The sequence below is a fragment of the Colletotrichum karsti genome (assembly GCF_011947395.1).
Source record: "Colletotrichum karsti strain CkLH20 chromosome Unknown Scaffold62, whole genome shotgun sequence".
NCBI lineage: Eukaryota > Fungi > Ascomycota > Sordariomycetes > Glomerellales > Glomerellaceae > Colletotrichum > Colletotrichum karsti.
In genome coordinates this window covers 179716-196444 of record NW_024065962.1, presented here as the reverse complement: position 1 = coordinate 196444, position 16729 = coordinate 179716, and the positions used below count along the sequence as shown (strand labels likewise).

Sequence of the window (16729 nt, the reverse complement as noted above, 5' to 3'; positions counted from 1 at the left end):
GGCCAGCCAATTTGTGATACCCTGTCTTTCTTTTCCCAATGATACATCTCCGACCTCCGTTACCATCGCATCCCCAGCCGTGGGAACGTTTTACCCGACGACCGATGTTCTCCTAGCTGGCTTTGAAACAGCCCTCCCAGCAAATTCATGACGGCGTCGTCGTCTCGTCTTCCTCTCGCGACAAACTGTATACCGAGAGCATCTTCCCCGCGTTCGAGACCCGCCAGCCCAGATCCCTCGCATTCCCGTCCGCCTGCAGGACTCCAGGCGCGAACACAATTGCAAACATCTTCCACGCGACGTAGGCGACCCTGTCTTCCCCCTCTGCCCCCCACCACCCACCGAGTTCTCGGGCTCCTAGATCTCGACGTTGTCGAGCGGTACCTCGGCCAGGGCGCGGTTGCGCACGGCGCTGAAGCCCAAGCCGTTCATCTTCCAGAGGCCGTTCTTGAGGCGGAAGTCGGATTTCCTGTCGACGACGGCGACGCCGGGGCCGCGGGACGGGAAAGGCACGTCGCGCAGCCTGGGGGGCAAGTGACGAGTCGGAGGCCTCGTCCGCGGTGCGCGGCGCAATGTCCGGATCGAGGTCGAGGCAGTTTTGGACCACGGGAGCAATGCCTGTTCCACGGCATCCTGGATCATGATGCCCATGGGTATTGATCTGGAGGACAATATCAAACAGGAGCCGCAACTTCGGGGGAACAAGTCTGTCTGTCGCCTGCAAGTTCTCGTTGAGCAGTGTTCGAAGGACGCGTCGATGTTTGTTGCGGATGACACTATGGATAGCCACAGCCCGATGCGCTAGCCTGTGTTCGTTAGAAGCGCAATCTTCCAAATGTCCTTGTTATCCATGCTATTTAACGTACCTCTACTCGATCGAGCCTTGACACGCCAAACGTCTCCTAGATGATCGAGAGACTCAAGCATCGCTCTCTGAATACTCTTCCAGTGTTCCTGTTCCCACCTGCTTCTGGGATTCGTAGAGTCGAGGATTCGTGGAAGAGCAGGACTGCAGTCGCGGATTTGTCGAGTTTGCGGGCTCAAACGCACCCAGTATCGAAGACGATGGACGACCCAGTGACCGATACAGACCATCGTTCAACGTGTATGTCACAGGCTGCTCCCTTGGACCTTGGGTCTGGTATTCTGGATGGCGGGTTGTGACGCCATCCTTCCCCATCCATCCCCCGAGCTTGGTCCTCGATATTTGTCGGGTCTAGGACTGTAAAGACCGTTGCCGTGGGCGCTCGAAATCGCAATCGGAAGGGAAAACGTCGAAGGTTTACGAGTGGTTGGATAAGAGGACCGGTCGCCGTCGGGTAGGCTTGCTGGAACGGTAGACGAGACGGGCCTGTTTGGCTAGGCTGAGGATACTTCTCGAGATTTCTATCAAACAAATGGTCAGCGATGGACGCATTATTAGGGGATGCGACAGTGCGGAGGACGAGAAGTGGAGGACGCGGGGACTTACCTTGCTGCTTTGGTAAATGTTGTGCTCCGAAAGCTGCTCTATTTGGCCGTATTCAAGCGTAATGACAGTGTGGTCTTGTTGAAGTGACCAGAAGGATCGTATGGGCTGGCAGACGACGGGAGTTGATACATCGGAGTTCAGCGGAAGGGACGCCGGCCTCGCCGGATCCTGCCAGGCGCGCGCAGAGGCAGATGGACCGACGGTAAACCATGTCGCATGGCGATGATGGAGGAACTGGATGACGCGGTATGGCTCAATGCAAGCCTTTGAAATGCTGCAGAGGCGGCTATTGAAGTCTTGGAGGGTGGAGGGTTTCGTCGGAGAACGTGGATGGCGAGATTGGATGGAACTGCCCGGCTGGTAGCGCAGGCGCACGGGCCAACCTTGGGTGATCTGGCAATTTTTTCGCCAGAACGCTCCCGCGCCACAACCAGCTTGAGCACCAGCCACCACCACACCACCCCGCCACGACGCAATGGTCCGTTTGTTTGGCCTCGACGACGGCATGAACTTCTTCGTGGACCTTGGCGATTTTGACGTAGGAGGGAGTTTTCTTTCCACCTCATCCTTGCCCTCCTCGCCTTTCTTCTCCTTATTCTTCTGGTTCTCCTCCTCTTCCTCCTCCTCCTCCTCCTCCTCCTCCTCCTCCTCCTCCCCCTTTTTCTCCTCCTCCTCCTTAACCTCCTCCTTCTCGCTTACCAGTCGCCCACTCTCTTCGACGTCAACTTCCAAGGCCTCCTCCTCGACAAAGAACTTACAAGTCAGCTTCTTGCCCACTAAGTACGATTGCGCGACCTCACCACCCGTTAACCAAGGAACCTCCGCCGCTGCTCTCTCCCACAGCAACGCAGAGCTTACTATAGAGCAGTACTAAAGGCGGCATTATAGCGGCCTACTCATACCGTCGTTAGTGCCAGTCTTTGGCGATAAGCAACCCGCCTGATTTCAGTCGTTAGGAACACCGCCCGGGAAAGCGCTCCAAGACGTATCAAGCATATGCCGTTCCTCCATTTACACCAGAGGTCAAGACGCGGGTCTTTACTTCCAAGTGTACCGCCCACAGAATCCATAACGAGATCTTCCAGCAATAGCAACAACGGATTTGACCACTCCGGCAGAGTTTCCATCCAGAGTAGGGCTTTAAGCCGCCGACACTGATGCATCAGATCCTTGACGCCACCGCGAGCGGTCACCGCGTCAGCCTGGGCGAGCTTGGAGGAGTTCTGCCGAAGTTCTCGTCAACAGCGACGGTACGCTCGAAGACACCGACGAAGAACATGGAGCTCGGCAGCTGGAGCCCTGGAGCCCTCGATATAATAGTGAACGGTCGCTCTCAAGCCTCAACAACACTCCAGCGGCTTCACCAGTTTCCGCGCCAACTTTGCGGGCGACAACATATACAGCTCGCCCATGCAATTTCCCCGGTCAACAAGCCCCTACGCCTCGATGGCCATCCTCGGCTACCAATGGACGTGCCACAATTTCGAGCTCTCTAGTCATTTCCCTCTCTCCCGTCCCGTTTGTGCAATGTTCCAACGTAGATCTCCTTCCGAGCACATCGCAGTATCTCTACTCCCTCCGCTACTCTAAAGGACAATTGTTTGTCCTGCTTGTATAAACAACTCTCTTGTCAGCAGCGAGGCCGAAGTTGACTCGGAAATACCCACCAAGATCTTCCTACCTCGGCAAAGACATTATCTCTTTCCGCGAAGATGGAAGCGTGACACGATACGACGCAAGTAACGGCGAGGAAATTAACCATCGCTTTCTCCACAACGATTACCTGACGCTGCACCTTCACGAGGCAGCACCCATGTCGGATGCAATCGGGAGTGCGCAGCAACCTCCAACCGTGACTCTCTCAGGAGGCGACACTGCAGAGCTTCCCTGTGCCGAGTAGTCTTCGTTGCGGCAAACGGATATGAACTTCAGTATGACTCTATGCTTGATCACTTATCTAGTTATACCAACATCTACAGGTTGTGGAACCTTGTTATCTGCCACCTGCACCTGTCAGGGCCGTGGCGTTGGCACCAGCGAGGCTCCCGGGCGGAATCCAATCGTGGCCCGAAGTGAGGTGCACTGCAGGCGCACGGCGCGACGGTGAGGTGGCTCGTGAAGGTGCGCCACACCCCGCCGTTTTGGGCCCAGCGGGCTTGATCCTCAGATTTTGTTCCGGATGTGAAAAACAGTGGAAGCACACCCAAAATCGAAGTCTTACCAAAGTCGAAGTCTAGACCAATTTGACTAAGGTGGTGCTCAAATCTCCAGATCCAGGCGACAACACAGCCACACTCACAGCAAACACCCAGCGTCACGGCACCGGCCAAGTCCCTCTTTCGCTTGCAGTTTGCGAAGTTGAGTTTGCTCAAACTAAGGTCGACATGAACCAAAGGTAAATCCAAGGCCGGCCAAACCCAAGGTCCGCCAAACCTGAGTTCGACCTGTTAAACCCGACCTAAGGTCGACCAAGTCTAGAGCGGGGTCGGCTAAACCACGATTAGGTCGACTAAAAGTCTGTAGTCGACCAAAATCTACCTTAACTGGGTCGACTAAAACTCAAAAGGTCGACCTGAAAAAACCTAAGGTCGACCAAGATTCTGTAGCGGGGTCGGCTAAACCTAGGTAAGGTCGACCAAAAGCCAAAAGGTCGACCCAAACAAAGCTAAGGTCGACCCAGACTCAGGTAGTACGTAATGCAGAGTTTAAAATTTCACATTCTGCACGTCCAGCACTGAGGTCCGGGCAAGTTGGGCCCAGGGCACGTACCTTTTGCCACCTCAATTGGAATCGCATCTGGTCAGCACCGTGAATTTGCTCCTTCACAGAAACACATCCCACCGCAGCAAACGCATCGAACTGAGCCGCACCGGACGTCACCCAAAGTATGGGAGTGGATTGCCGACCGCGCAAACCACTTCAAATCACGAAATTGATTTCTTCGTCGACGTATTACGCCTCGAGCTCGCCCTCCCCTTTCACGATGCCAAACACCCTGTGTTGAGTCTCGCCGCAAGCCAGGTGACAAAGGCGATGGCGCCTGTGTTTGACACAACCCGCAGAAAAGCACCCACGCAAAAAGCAAGGACGGACTTCCAGCGCGACTCTCCTCCAGTGCCCGAACCCATTCTTCGCGGACGAGCAGCGCGATTCCAAGCGTCCATCCATGTCCCGCCGCCCATACACCGAAGCCAGCCACATGATGGTCATACCCGCAAACAGGGCCGCCGACTATTCCCATGAATCTGGTGACCATCGCGTCGACCGCGACGGCCACGAGAGCGGCTGCAATCACAACCATGGCGACGGCCACGGTAGCAGTGTAGGTCGTCCTCCCTCCTTCGCCGTATCTCAAGCTAATGGTTCTGCCAGCAGGTTCCCCACTTCCGATCGATCTGCTCCTCCATCTCGCCGAGAACCATCCGACGAACCCTACCCTATTATGTCTCTCGCAGATAGACAGGCTCCTTGCCCACCTTGTACAACCAACATTGTATCGTGCCGCCGCACTGGAAGACGACACACACGTTGCACCCAACCCGGTTCTATCCTGGTCGCGGCCACCGCTCCCGCGTCTGGTGCCAACCACGTCTACCGCTGAACCTGTTGTGCTTTGGGCCGCTTCGCGAGGTCACCTCGACGTTCTCGAGATATACCATCGCCTCTCTCGTTGTCCGACTCATCTCCGCGTCCTTTTCCACAGGAGTCTACCGACGTACAACCACACGCGCTTGGGGGCGCCATCGATGCTCACATTTTGGTTGCAGGCGCTACCCGCCAACAACACACGGGGATTGCAGGAAGAGAACTTCGTCGCATTCCTGCCGGCCACAACCACGGCGCTACATATTTCAAACCAGATGGCCACGTCCATATGGTCACCTGGTTGCCCGCCGATGCCGGCACTTCGATCGACGCCATCGCCATGTACCCGTGTATATGTCTGCCGCGGCACATGTTCCTCCAGGACAATCACAATGATCACAATGTTGTGGAGCCCGACGACGCCTCGGTGGCCACTCCCCTACACCTCGCAATTGCCCATGGGCACGAAGCTACGGTACGGGTTCTCCTCGCGCGAACCCTGTCGATGGCAACATGGGCAGAGTCACCCACGAATTCCTACATGTCATCCGCCCCTTGCGTCATGGCGGCCAACGGAATGCTTCGAACTCTCGGTTCGCTTTCGAGCAACCACCGAATGTCCGTCCGAGACGCTACTGCTCGCCCTGATGTCGCCCGCTTTCTACCACTGCACCACGCACTCCATGAGAACGGCGAGAGGACCCGGGAAGGAGTTGTTGACGTGCTACTCGAGACCGGGGTGGATCCATAAATGTGCAGCCAGTTGCCAGATTATTTCGGAGATGGTAGTCTCTGCGCGCCACGAACCCGCTTTGAATCATCGGCCCTCGGAATGGCTGAGGAAATGGGAAGACCACGACACGACCTTGTACGGAGGTTTTGGGCCGCTAGATACCCCACGCCTCGATCTGAGTGGTGTTGTAGACATCTGTGGCTACTCTGATGCACGAGGTGATGCGATCAGTGTTGTTTCTTGGCTGTTGGAATGGCGGAAGCGGTGGAGCTGGACAGGTGGAAAGACATAACGCCAAACGGAAGTTCCAGGCCGTCGGGTACCTTTCATCTTCACTTTGAATGGTCCATCAGGGAGCGTATGAGCTCTCTGACGTGTCACTTTGTTCTGTCGAGAGAATTCAAGTCTCTGGTATCGTGGTACCCATTCGGACACCTGGCTGCACCTCGACCTACCACTCTTCATTGTTGTTATCTGGGGGACCTGCGTTGAAATCCACCGACTTCAAAAAGCAGAGTTAATCTCGTGCTCGAGTGTATTTAAAATACGGTGCTGGAAAAATGCAGAAATACTTATCCTTCTTGACTCTGTTAGAATGCTCGCCATACTTGGGGTCAATTGGATGTCTCGAAAGGAAGAAGACCGCCGCCCGCCTCCCTCCCATGTGCAGCAAAGCAGAATGCACTTATGTGGCTACGGATTATCTCGGACCCGACCGCACAAAAGGTCGATTCCGGGAAAAATGCGTGGCCGCTCCGCCGTGTGTTTCCTCGTTTCCCGTTCTTCTTTGTGTCCAGATAAGTGTTGATTTCCTGCCGCCGTCGCCCTCAACCGTTGTCGGACCTGTGTTCGTTTCGCTTTTTGTCGGTTTTCTAGGCCGCTCGGCCATTGTCTATGTTATTCTTTCTTTCTTTGTCGTTCTCACCGCTATGTTCCCGCGAATCGCCCTCTTTTTGGGTTGCCTTACCTACCCCGGATCATCGTCGACGCAGCTCCACCCCCGCGTGGTCGCTCCATTCCCTCGATCTTTCTTCTGTATCTCTTTGGTGTTTCCGCCAATTTCCTGGCCCAAATGAATGGAGGAGGTGTTCCTGTTGCCCCTGGTGGCGATGTTGGTGGAGTTGGAAGAGGAAGAGGAGCTGGAATCCCGGTATGAACACGGCCTTCTTCACGATTTCGGTTCCACGATATATTCAACCATTCCCTTGACCCTTCACTATCGGCGGTGTGTAAGACTGTAGCTAATATTCACTCTTAGAACCTGATACAATATTATCCGCATGCCCAGCCGCAGACCTCCGCCCATGCTGCGGTGTATTTACCACAGGACCTCGTCCCGCTCGCGCAACAGCAGCAGCAGGATACTCCACCGCCAGCCCAGCAACACCGGCAGCCTCTTCAGTCACCGCAACAAGGGGACGAGCAGCGGCAAGTTGTGCTCGAGGAGAACGACCAAGTCATTTCCATCGACCTGGATGCGGATGGCGTTGGGAACGAGAGCGAGCATGGAGAGGTCACCAATAACGTTGGCGATGACGAGAGCGACAACCACTCCAGCGAGAGCCAAGTCGACTACCACCGCGGCCTCGTCTCTGCTGCGCCTCCGCTTTCCGCCGACGAGATGCACACTCTTTTTCCTCCCAATAGCCCGGATCGCAGGTCCGAGGCCGACAGCGACGCCCAGCGTGCGGACAACTCCGGTGATGAGGGGTTCAACGACGAGGATGATGCTCGGTTCTTCATCGCGTCTTCGAAACGATGCGCCGACGGAAGCTCGCCGAAGCCGACGATGACGACGCCGCAGGGCCAGGCCGCAACGTCCGGTTCGAGGACCTCGTTCCTCACCAGCAGGCGGGCAGGAGCCATACCGCTGAAGGGTTCATGACCGCCCTACGCCTTGCCCAGCGGGGCGATGTGCAGCTGTCCGCAAGGGAGAGTTCCCCAGGCGCATTCGACATCAGATACCAGCCTGCAGACGATGCCGCGAGCGAGGAACAGCAACAGGGGCAGCAGGCTTAGCGGGCCTCTTCTCCCGCTCAGGGCCGCCCGCAAGATCATCGCCCTCGAGAACGCCTTAGAGCTTCGGTGCTTCTAGTGCAAGACGCGGTTGTGCCTTTGGAGGAGGAGGATGGCAAAGACTTGCTTGCTGTCTTCAACGATATGCTCCCCACCTTGGTTCTCGAGCTCGAAGCAGACCAGGAGCAAGCGCAGCAACAGCAAGCTCAGCAACAGCAGCATTATCCGGTGGATGAGGGCATGTACTTTGACAATAATGCGCAGCCGCAGCAGCTGCCTCAGGGGGAAGAGCAGCACCCGAGTCCTCCCGCTGCCGTCGATATTGTTGAACGGCTCCGCCAGCTGGAGCAGGCTTTCCTCGACCAGCTCAATGCCGATGCCGCCGATGCCGCGACGCCTCCCCCTGCTCCGCCACATCCCCGTTGCCGCCGCCGTCAGCCTGTCATGGATGTCGATGCTCGCAGGGTCGCCCGCGATGCTGGTGCCCTGGCGTCCAATGCCGTTTCACGGAGGCTGCAGCGCGCCCGCAATGTTTTCACGTCTGCGCAGAAGGCCCGGGCCGCTCGAGTTGCCAGAGACGCCACCACCAGCTACTTGATGGAACTGGCTGCCGCCGCTGAGGAGAACGACGAGGATGATGACTACATGCCTTAACGGCGCTCATTTGCTTTTGTCGCATGTCTATCTGCCTTAAGGGCATTGTAAATGGCTTCATAGAGGGTCCTGTATTCCTTTATACTTACTAACAAGAGAGGCGCCTTTGCTTGTTTCGATTCAAATATCTGGCGTCTGCTCTTCCAACTTTTTTTGTGTCGGCTTCTCTGTGACACCCACCATTACCAATCTGCAGAGTGCTCTCACTAGAGATGCTGTTCATTTAGAGTGAACGTGAAAAAAGGTTATGGGGAGAAGTCATGCTCGCTAAGGTTATCTATTACGCGGGTAACGTCCAATCAACTTTCCTGTTCTTCATTCTATCAAGTTGGAATGAAGTCGCAGTTATTAAGAAGAAGCTTCAAGCTTTCGTTCACCTCAGTCAACATAAAGGGGAAATGTTCTAGTCCTAATTGGGTGCGACGACTTCTCCCGCCATCAAATCAAGGATGCGAAATTGTCGCTGTACTGGATTCACAAGATGTGCTCAGGGAACTCGTAAGGTCGAGGCAGTGATGCAAACTACTCAGGAATGCTTCAAACTACTCTGTCGATAACGGGCACCGGCTCTATTCCGTTCTTTCATAAGCATCAATGGAGGAACATGTTATCGGTCTAACCTCAAGCTTCATGTTGGTATCCCTGGTTTTCTGGTATCTCATACCTCTTTGTGCGAGGCGTTCGAACCCCAGGCCAACCGATCCAAACCAACACATCTTTGAATCAGGTCCACGACTTAAATGTCAAGCGAGATTTCCGAGATGCGGATTCAGCACATGTGATCAGAAACAGCTCGTATGCGATGTCGAGGGATGGGACTGGGCGCTGATGGCGACTGGATCCAGGGCTTTAACCTGGCGTCTATGGACACTTGAGCAGCGACCAGCTTAGCGCTGTGCGTATTACGGCTTTCCAATCAACAGGATTTGGATGCAGTACTACAACGTGGTGCATACTGCCTGCATATCCACGTGGATTTGGCAGGGACCGCGGTCATGTAGCAGTCGAACAAAGGACAGCTTGCCGCTCGAGATTAGCCTACTCTTTTCATCATGGTGGCCATGTCTATGTCTATGATCTTTGTTATACTGCTATTTATTTACTTTTAATATGAGTTGCTGCTGTTGCAGCTTTGCCGCGCCACCCAACTTTTGAACTCAAGGCACATGAGAAATGTTGCACTCCATGCCCGGCGGAGATGGAGATATATCACCTGCCGACGGCTCAAGGCACTAACTAGAAGAGACTTTCATGTGTTCGACGACGCTACCTCCTGCGACTGTGGTGTTGGGTAAATACTCTGAGCTTACTCCTGAGCTTGCAACGTTTGTATCGCTGGGCCGACGTCCGCTCTTCTTCCGTTAACACGCACTCGCCTTTGACTGTCTTCTCCATCACTTCTCTTCCGCCTTCTCGCCTGCATCAATCGTTCAGCCTCACTGATTCGATTCTACTATGACTGCGCTTTGTTGGACTCGCTAATTTGATATCTGGCTTCATTTCGACTTGAGAAGAAAGATGATCCGAGAGTGGGTATCGATGATGACTCAAGGACGGTTGGCGAGGGCCGCTGAAGCCTGCCGCTGAACTTGGACCACTGGACTGATCACCTTCCTGGACTCTGGAGGTTTTTGCATCAGTGATTGCAGCCTGGGTTCGGTTTCGGTTTTCGTAGTCATGGGTTCCCTAAACGATGAATGGTCATGAACTGCATTGAGGATCAGACCTGTGACCCAAGCCGAGATCCAAACCGGGACCCCAACATGAAAACAACTAAAACATCCAATGCAACCTAACCGCTAAACTTCATTATGAGTCCTCAATGCTATCTTGCAGCACTAATCATCGAATTCTCTCATTTTCCATCCCTTTCCAAAGCCCTGTGTCTCGAATAGTCGCATTACCACGTAGGAGCTGGGGGGTATATTAGCGAGCGTAAACCCAAACTATGTCTCTGGTGAGATGAGATTCGGGAAGTTGGTTCTGCTGGCTTCGACAGAGCAGTTTCTGATGCACTTGAGGCAAACCAGTTCACGGGGCTTGGAGGGAGCTGGGGAAGACCATCCCTTGGCATGCTTGAGGGCAACATCGTAGGCGTCATTTCGAAGCTGGCAGGACGTGCTGCTGGGTTGGTCCTCTCCGCTTGCGCAGTCTGTGATGTGGAAGGCGTGGAACCGCCTCGTCGGCTCTGGTGAGGCTGGGCCGCAAGCTAGCTTTTAGCATCTTGCTCTTCAGAGAGGGCTTTTTCATCGGAGCGACACGGATCTGAGTACATTGTACACCAAGTCGTCAACTATCAATATTATTTCTTGGTACTAGTCGTCCCTATCCTTGGAAATCTCCTGAGTTGTTGGAGAATAAAAATAGGTTAGTATCTGCATTCCTCGTCCGGCCGTCTACTCTCCAAGGTATGTGATCGCTAGAGTAGTTGGCAACTGACCGGTCATGGATTATAGAGCTGTGCGATGAGGAGAGTAGGCTTGATTTCTTTGGTTCTGAGATCTGAGATGATGGGAGAGGAAAAGCTTGAGGAAACAGGAGACAGCAAATTTATGGGTGCGCTTTCAGACACTTCGAGTGCCTTCAAAACTTCGAAATACCTTACGTCGTTTGGTAGTTTACACCGACCATTTCCCTAGGTCTGATGTGGTTGTGACAGCGTTGCCGAGGAGACCCTCTGGTGTCATAACCCTCCAAGAGGTATGTTCCTCTGAACCTATTGCTTAGTAACTCGTCGAGAGGATGCCAGCACGTTGAGGCTGCGGTTCCTCGTCTTAGACACGTCGCTTTGAAGCCAGGCTTGCTTCACTAACTAAGGTACCCGTTTTCCAGGAAGTCAAATAAAACGCGACTTCAGTTTCAGGTCATTTGCTAACTTCACCAAATTCCTTTCTTTCTTCCTTCTTCCTTGGGGGTTTTCGTGCGCTCTAGGTTGACAAGGAAAAGGTGTGGACATCGCGAGTTACGAAGAGAAAAATATAGGGTGGCAATACCAAAATCATTTGCTTGCTTCACCTTTGGGAGATTGAGGGAGAGACTATTTCTCAAACATTCATGTGATCATCATTCTGGACGTAGTTCGGATCGAGATGGTCTTCACAACGTCGATAATAGCTGTTCGTTTCATACAGGAGGGTCTCGACGATCTCTGACACAAGTTCTCGCAGTTGAGAAATCAGCCGGCTGGCATGTCGGGTCGTCCTGATGAATGGCAACAGGCATAATGTAAAAGGTGTAAGCGTTCCTGTGTTGAGAGCTGGGGGTCTGACTTTAGATGCGGCCCTCAGTCAGGGTCTCAGCGTTGGAACAGAGACACAACCTTTAGCGCCACGTCCGAGGAACGAACCGAGACCACTAATCTGTATGTGAATGCCGAATTCAGGTTCAGGTCGACATTGAAAGAAAGCATGAAAGACAATGATGTTTAAGATGTTTGAGATGTTTGAGATACTCCTGTGCAATGCTTGATTACGGAAAGAAAAGCAAACGTAAATCTGAGGGGGCTGAGGCGACAATCATCTGTTATGCAGATATTTCCACGGTTCTTTTTAACACAGTTCACTAAGTTCTACAGTACCGCTGGTTCAGTACATCGTCATTCAAGCCAGCGTTGAGGACAGCGAACCGTGTTTGAAGTCCCGTTCCCGAACCACTCGAGAGGTTATACCGTGAAAGGCGCGGATGTCGACAAGTAGAGTGTTGGAATCACACCACGGTTGTAGCTTGTCAATCCGATTTGAATCCCGACACACAGCAAGCAGAGAGATCTCCACATCAAGCCTCCAAAGCGATGTTCTTCTGCTACATTCGGTTCTTGGGCTTCCACTCGAAATACGGCAGAAATGTCTCCAGGGGTCAGATCTTATCAAGGCAGCTGTCGAAATGTTTCACGAGACGAACATACATTGGATGGTTGATCTTTATCCAGACGATACGTTCGTAGGCAGATCATGAGACGGAGTCAGCTGCCGTTACTACTCAGACCTGAGCGTTGATGTGACCACGCGTTTCGTCGAAGTACGAGTACCCGAAGCAGGCTGATGGAGAGTCTTGCAAGATTCCCAGATAACAAGAACACCACGGCGACGGAAACCCCTTCTTTGAAAGACTATGGCTGGGGCTGTCGACTTACTGTGGTTCACGAGTCAATATGGATGAGATGTGAAGAGGTAGCCCACGATGACGGGCTTGCAGAGGCAGATCAGAGGTATTCTAACTTACACTACTTGGAACATACATTCCGGGTCTGGACTGAGATATGCGCCAGCAACCCCAGGCTATGCGGCCTGTTGATCGACCAACAATAGAGCGGTCACAGGCATCGGCCATGAGCGTTTAATAAAGACCACGACGAGCTCCCGAGTGATCTCAAAAGCGGTTATATCCTCGGAGACTTTCGGCAATGTTGGTGAAACGAGATGTGGGCCTGAATCTGCCACGTCTCGAAACACTCCTAATACTGTGGTCTTTCTTTCTCTAAGGTTTGAAAGCTCTTCAGCACTGCTGTGGACTGCATGAAGGGGCTGAGAGGTTTTGACTCCAAAGTCCGGGTCTCGATCCGTCCGGATGAGATGTTCGAAGTTTCAGATCAGCAGACTGACCAATACACGGTGCAGCTGTTGCAAACAATATACAGGATTATCTAAGGAGATGCGGCGACTCGTGTTGACCTCGGATGCCTTCTTCTATGGCTTGCTGCCTTTCGAGAGTTCCGAGAACTGCCGGCGGACGTCAAGAGAAAAGATATATTTGCAGAGCCTCGCAGGAGGGCAGATGAGACCACACCCTTCCAGTTCGCCTCTCTTACGAACGGACTGGGCTTGAATACGAAGAAATCAGTAACATCGTACGAGCGTTTCCGGATCTTGAAGCCGCAAAACGTCTCCTCGGTGCGAGAAAGCCAGGGCATTACCAATACCAAATATACTTTCAGCTTGTAACGGATCTATTCGCAACGGCCCCGCCAGTGTCTGTTCTCCAGACGACTCATGACTTTAGTTCGAGTGAGCCCTACACGGAGCCACCGATAATACGTGGCATACCCGGCATTAATGATCACGTCCGTCATCGAACACGACTGTTTCTTCCGGCAGGCTAGCAGAGTTTGGGACCGAGCAAACATGAGCCATGTCATTCAGTCCCGATGACGACCAAAAGCGTGTCGTGCCAGATGTTGACCAGCATCGCTGGGCGCCGATGTCACATGGTTGTCGACGCGGACGGCAAGATGGGTTCTTGAGTCGCGCGACGTAGCGGATTGTTGAGACTAACACCAGGAGCTGATAGCGTCTCATGAAAGATGAGAAGATATAGAGGAGAAATGATGACGGGGTTCAAGTTCCACCGGCCTGACAATATTACTTGAGCTCAGAGTACGAGTTTCCTTCCAAGAGACGAAAAGCCCCGGGCGACTAGCCTGCTCTGGCTTTCGAGGCACCCGGCAGATCGATGCATGGCACACACAATGGCATGATAGGGAATTCGACCGCGAAGCTTTGCGAAAGGAGGGACGTATAAGCTTTCCACCTCTATCTTCTGAAGCCCTGCCGCAGCGCGACCGACATTCTTCACTCGTGGCACGTCGTACACGAGCAACCTTCACGCTTGAAGCCTGGCCGTACAATTTCGCTCTATCTCAAAATGCGCATGTCGGCGCGGTCCCTGGAAGAGCATTCTGTGGTCCGCTCCCGATGCGCTGTTGTGAGATAAAGGCTCCTGGAGAACAGCCGTTGAAGCTGATGATGGCCCCCGGACGAGATACACGTGCTTCTATGAGGCTGCGTAAGAGCCTCGATACTGCTGTCGTCAAAAGGAAGCAAGTAAAGCGCCATAGAGCGTTTATTTGCATATTCTTCCACGTCAATTTACCTAAAGGGGAGAGTTAGTCAGAACAGCCCTGCGAACAAGTTGACACCGTTCGTAAGACATAGCCTTACCCCGACAGCTTTCTTTTGCCAGATCAAGGGCCTACTAGCTGACCATGAGCTTTGGTGAGCCACATATGGCTGCGTGGACTTGCGATGTGTTATTTCATGCGGTGTTCTTGTCTGAAACGGCTCTTTCAGCTCCGTAAATGCGGCCGCTTTTGTAGTCCTGTGCCTCATGGGCTGGGCATTGTGTCAGAGACACCCTTCTGGATGTGTTTGAGGGACTTGGGGGCGCCTCAGACACCTGCGGCCAAGGAACAAGCAGCCGTTGCCGCGTACTGAACTGAGAATCTACTTTTGGACTTAATTTTGCTGCAAGGGTGTTACCTCAAGTCGCATTCTCAAGTACCTTGACGATTCCAGTGATGGACGTCGTTCAAGAGGCCGGCCTGATGCCTTCTCGTATGTGGCCACACATGCAAGGAATAAGGAAGAGCCCCATACAGGTTCTCCGAGGCTGGCTTCAGGTTTATATGAGAAGATGACTTGCACGCCATTGACGAAATGCGTCTCTACTGATTTGCATGCATTCATGTCTAGCGATACCCTCCTCAGGTTTTGTTTGAGAAATCAGATCCGTACCGGACCGTTGGATATAGTTAACGTCAGCAAGAAATGACTCAGTCTCCTCAGTCAGCCAGACCAAGCCAACCACGACAGCACGGGTTGCCTTCCCAGCACCGGAGTATGCATGAAATTCGAAAATGGTGGGCATAACTGGCTCGTTCCTCAGCGGATCAACACTTGTCAGAAGGGCCTAGGATTGCGGAGTCAAGGGAAGGCCGCTTAAGACGGGGACCCAAGAACGCCGCTCACGCCGCATACGGTGAATTCGCGGCCGCTTGGTCCGGCTCTGGCCGCATATCCTTCCCGCAGTGCTGTCTCTGTACCATCACTAGCGCATTTGTGGATGCGGCGCTTGTAAATCATCTCAACAAAGGATAGCTCGCACTACGTCACAGAGAGTATCGCAAACGCAAGTCAACTTCCCGAAGATCCTCTGCCTTAGACCTTCTAGTGTTGGTTGTTAACTGCGATAAGAAAGGTTTATAACGGCAGAAAAATGAAGGAACGCCCCGAGGGATTAACGAGCTGTACTGCTTCTAGCTGTTATTTAAAACGAACTTAATTAGTAATACCCTTAATAAGGAGGTGCTACCTTATTAAGTATACTATTAAGTTATCTAAATTAAGTAGTATTATATAGATATATACCCTTTTAGCCCCTCTAAACCCTATTATCCCCTCTACTTTAGCTTATTCTCTATTATTTTTATTAGCTTAATTATTTTTATTATATACTTTTTAATATTATTAAGTTAATATATATTATATAAAAGATGTTATTTATTTAAGCTAAAAGATAGCTTATATATAAGAATATCTATATATATATCTCTATATATATTAAGGATATTTTTTTATTATTATTTTTTAATTTAATTAGCCTTTATAATATAATATTTATAAAGTTTAAATATAAATATTATAAGCTTAATAAGCTTTATATCTTTTAAGTTTAAAGGGTTAAGCTTAAAGGTCTTAAATAGAGTTCTTTTTTAGAATAGCTTAATAGCTATTAAGTTATTTATCTTTTTAATAATCTTTTTAATATTATTAAGTACTTTAAAAACCTTTTATAATAATATAATATATTAATTTAATTTATTAAGTATATTAAATATAATATGTTAATATATAGAAGCTATAGTTATTTAAAGTAAAGTATATAATTAATATTTTAATAATATAAAATAGAAATTAAAGAGACTTTATTAATCTTTTAATATTTATAGTTATTAGAAATACCCTTTAAAGTTATTATAACCTTAATAGTTAAAGCTATTTATAACTATATAGATTAAAAAGTTAGCTAAGAGGGCTTATATATATCTATAGGCTTTATAAACCCTTATTATATTAAATACTAAATATATATATTTATATTATATTCTATATAGAAAGTTATTCCCTAAGGTATTACTTAATATAAGTTTTTATTTTTTTTTATAGCTTATAATATCTATACTTTTTCTCAGCTTAATACCTCTGAGAACCTCAAAGCCGGCCTCGAATCCCTCTGTTGCCTGTAGAACCCTGATACTTGGTCGTCTTTCCCGCCTTCCGCCTCCTTCCGCCTCGCCCCCGATGCCCTCGACCGCCTCGAGCTGCTCCTCGCCCACGTCCGGGTTGCCCGCTTCTTCTACGACTTCGTCACCGAGTCCGCCCATGTCATGATGGTCGGGACCACCATACACAACTAGTGCAATCGTGCCATCGGAACCCTCCTCGAGAGCGCTCCCCAGCAGCTTGCTGACGCCGTCACTGCCGCCACCGCCGCAG

General features: G+C 51.5%; 2 protein-coding genes across 2 annotated transcripts; one reads left to right on the top strand and one right to left on the bottom strand.

The window, feature by feature from the left end:
* Nucleotides 1–357: 357 nt before the first annotated feature.
* CkaCkLH20_12625 (uncharacterized protein) lies at nt 358–4772 on the bottom strand (the record flags this gene model as incomplete). Its single annotated transcript, XM_038895338.1, has 3 exons — nt 358–633; nt 1472–2247; nt 4565–4772. The coding sequence occupies 3 exons, from the start codon at nt 4770–4772 to the stop codon at nt 358–360; spliced, it is 1260 nt and encodes a 419-aa protein (XP_038739379.1).
* Nucleotides 4773–5345: 573 nt separating this feature from the next.
* Nucleotides 5346–8459, top strand: CkaCkLH20_12624 (uncharacterized protein; the record flags this gene model as incomplete). Its single annotated transcript, XM_038895337.1, has 3 exons — nt 5346–5531; nt 7048–7666; nt 7885–8459. The coding sequence occupies 3 exons, from the start codon at nt 5346–5348 to the stop codon at nt 8457–8459; spliced, it is 1380 nt and encodes a 459-aa protein (XP_038739378.1).
* Nucleotides 8460–16729: the final 8270 nt, after the last annotated feature.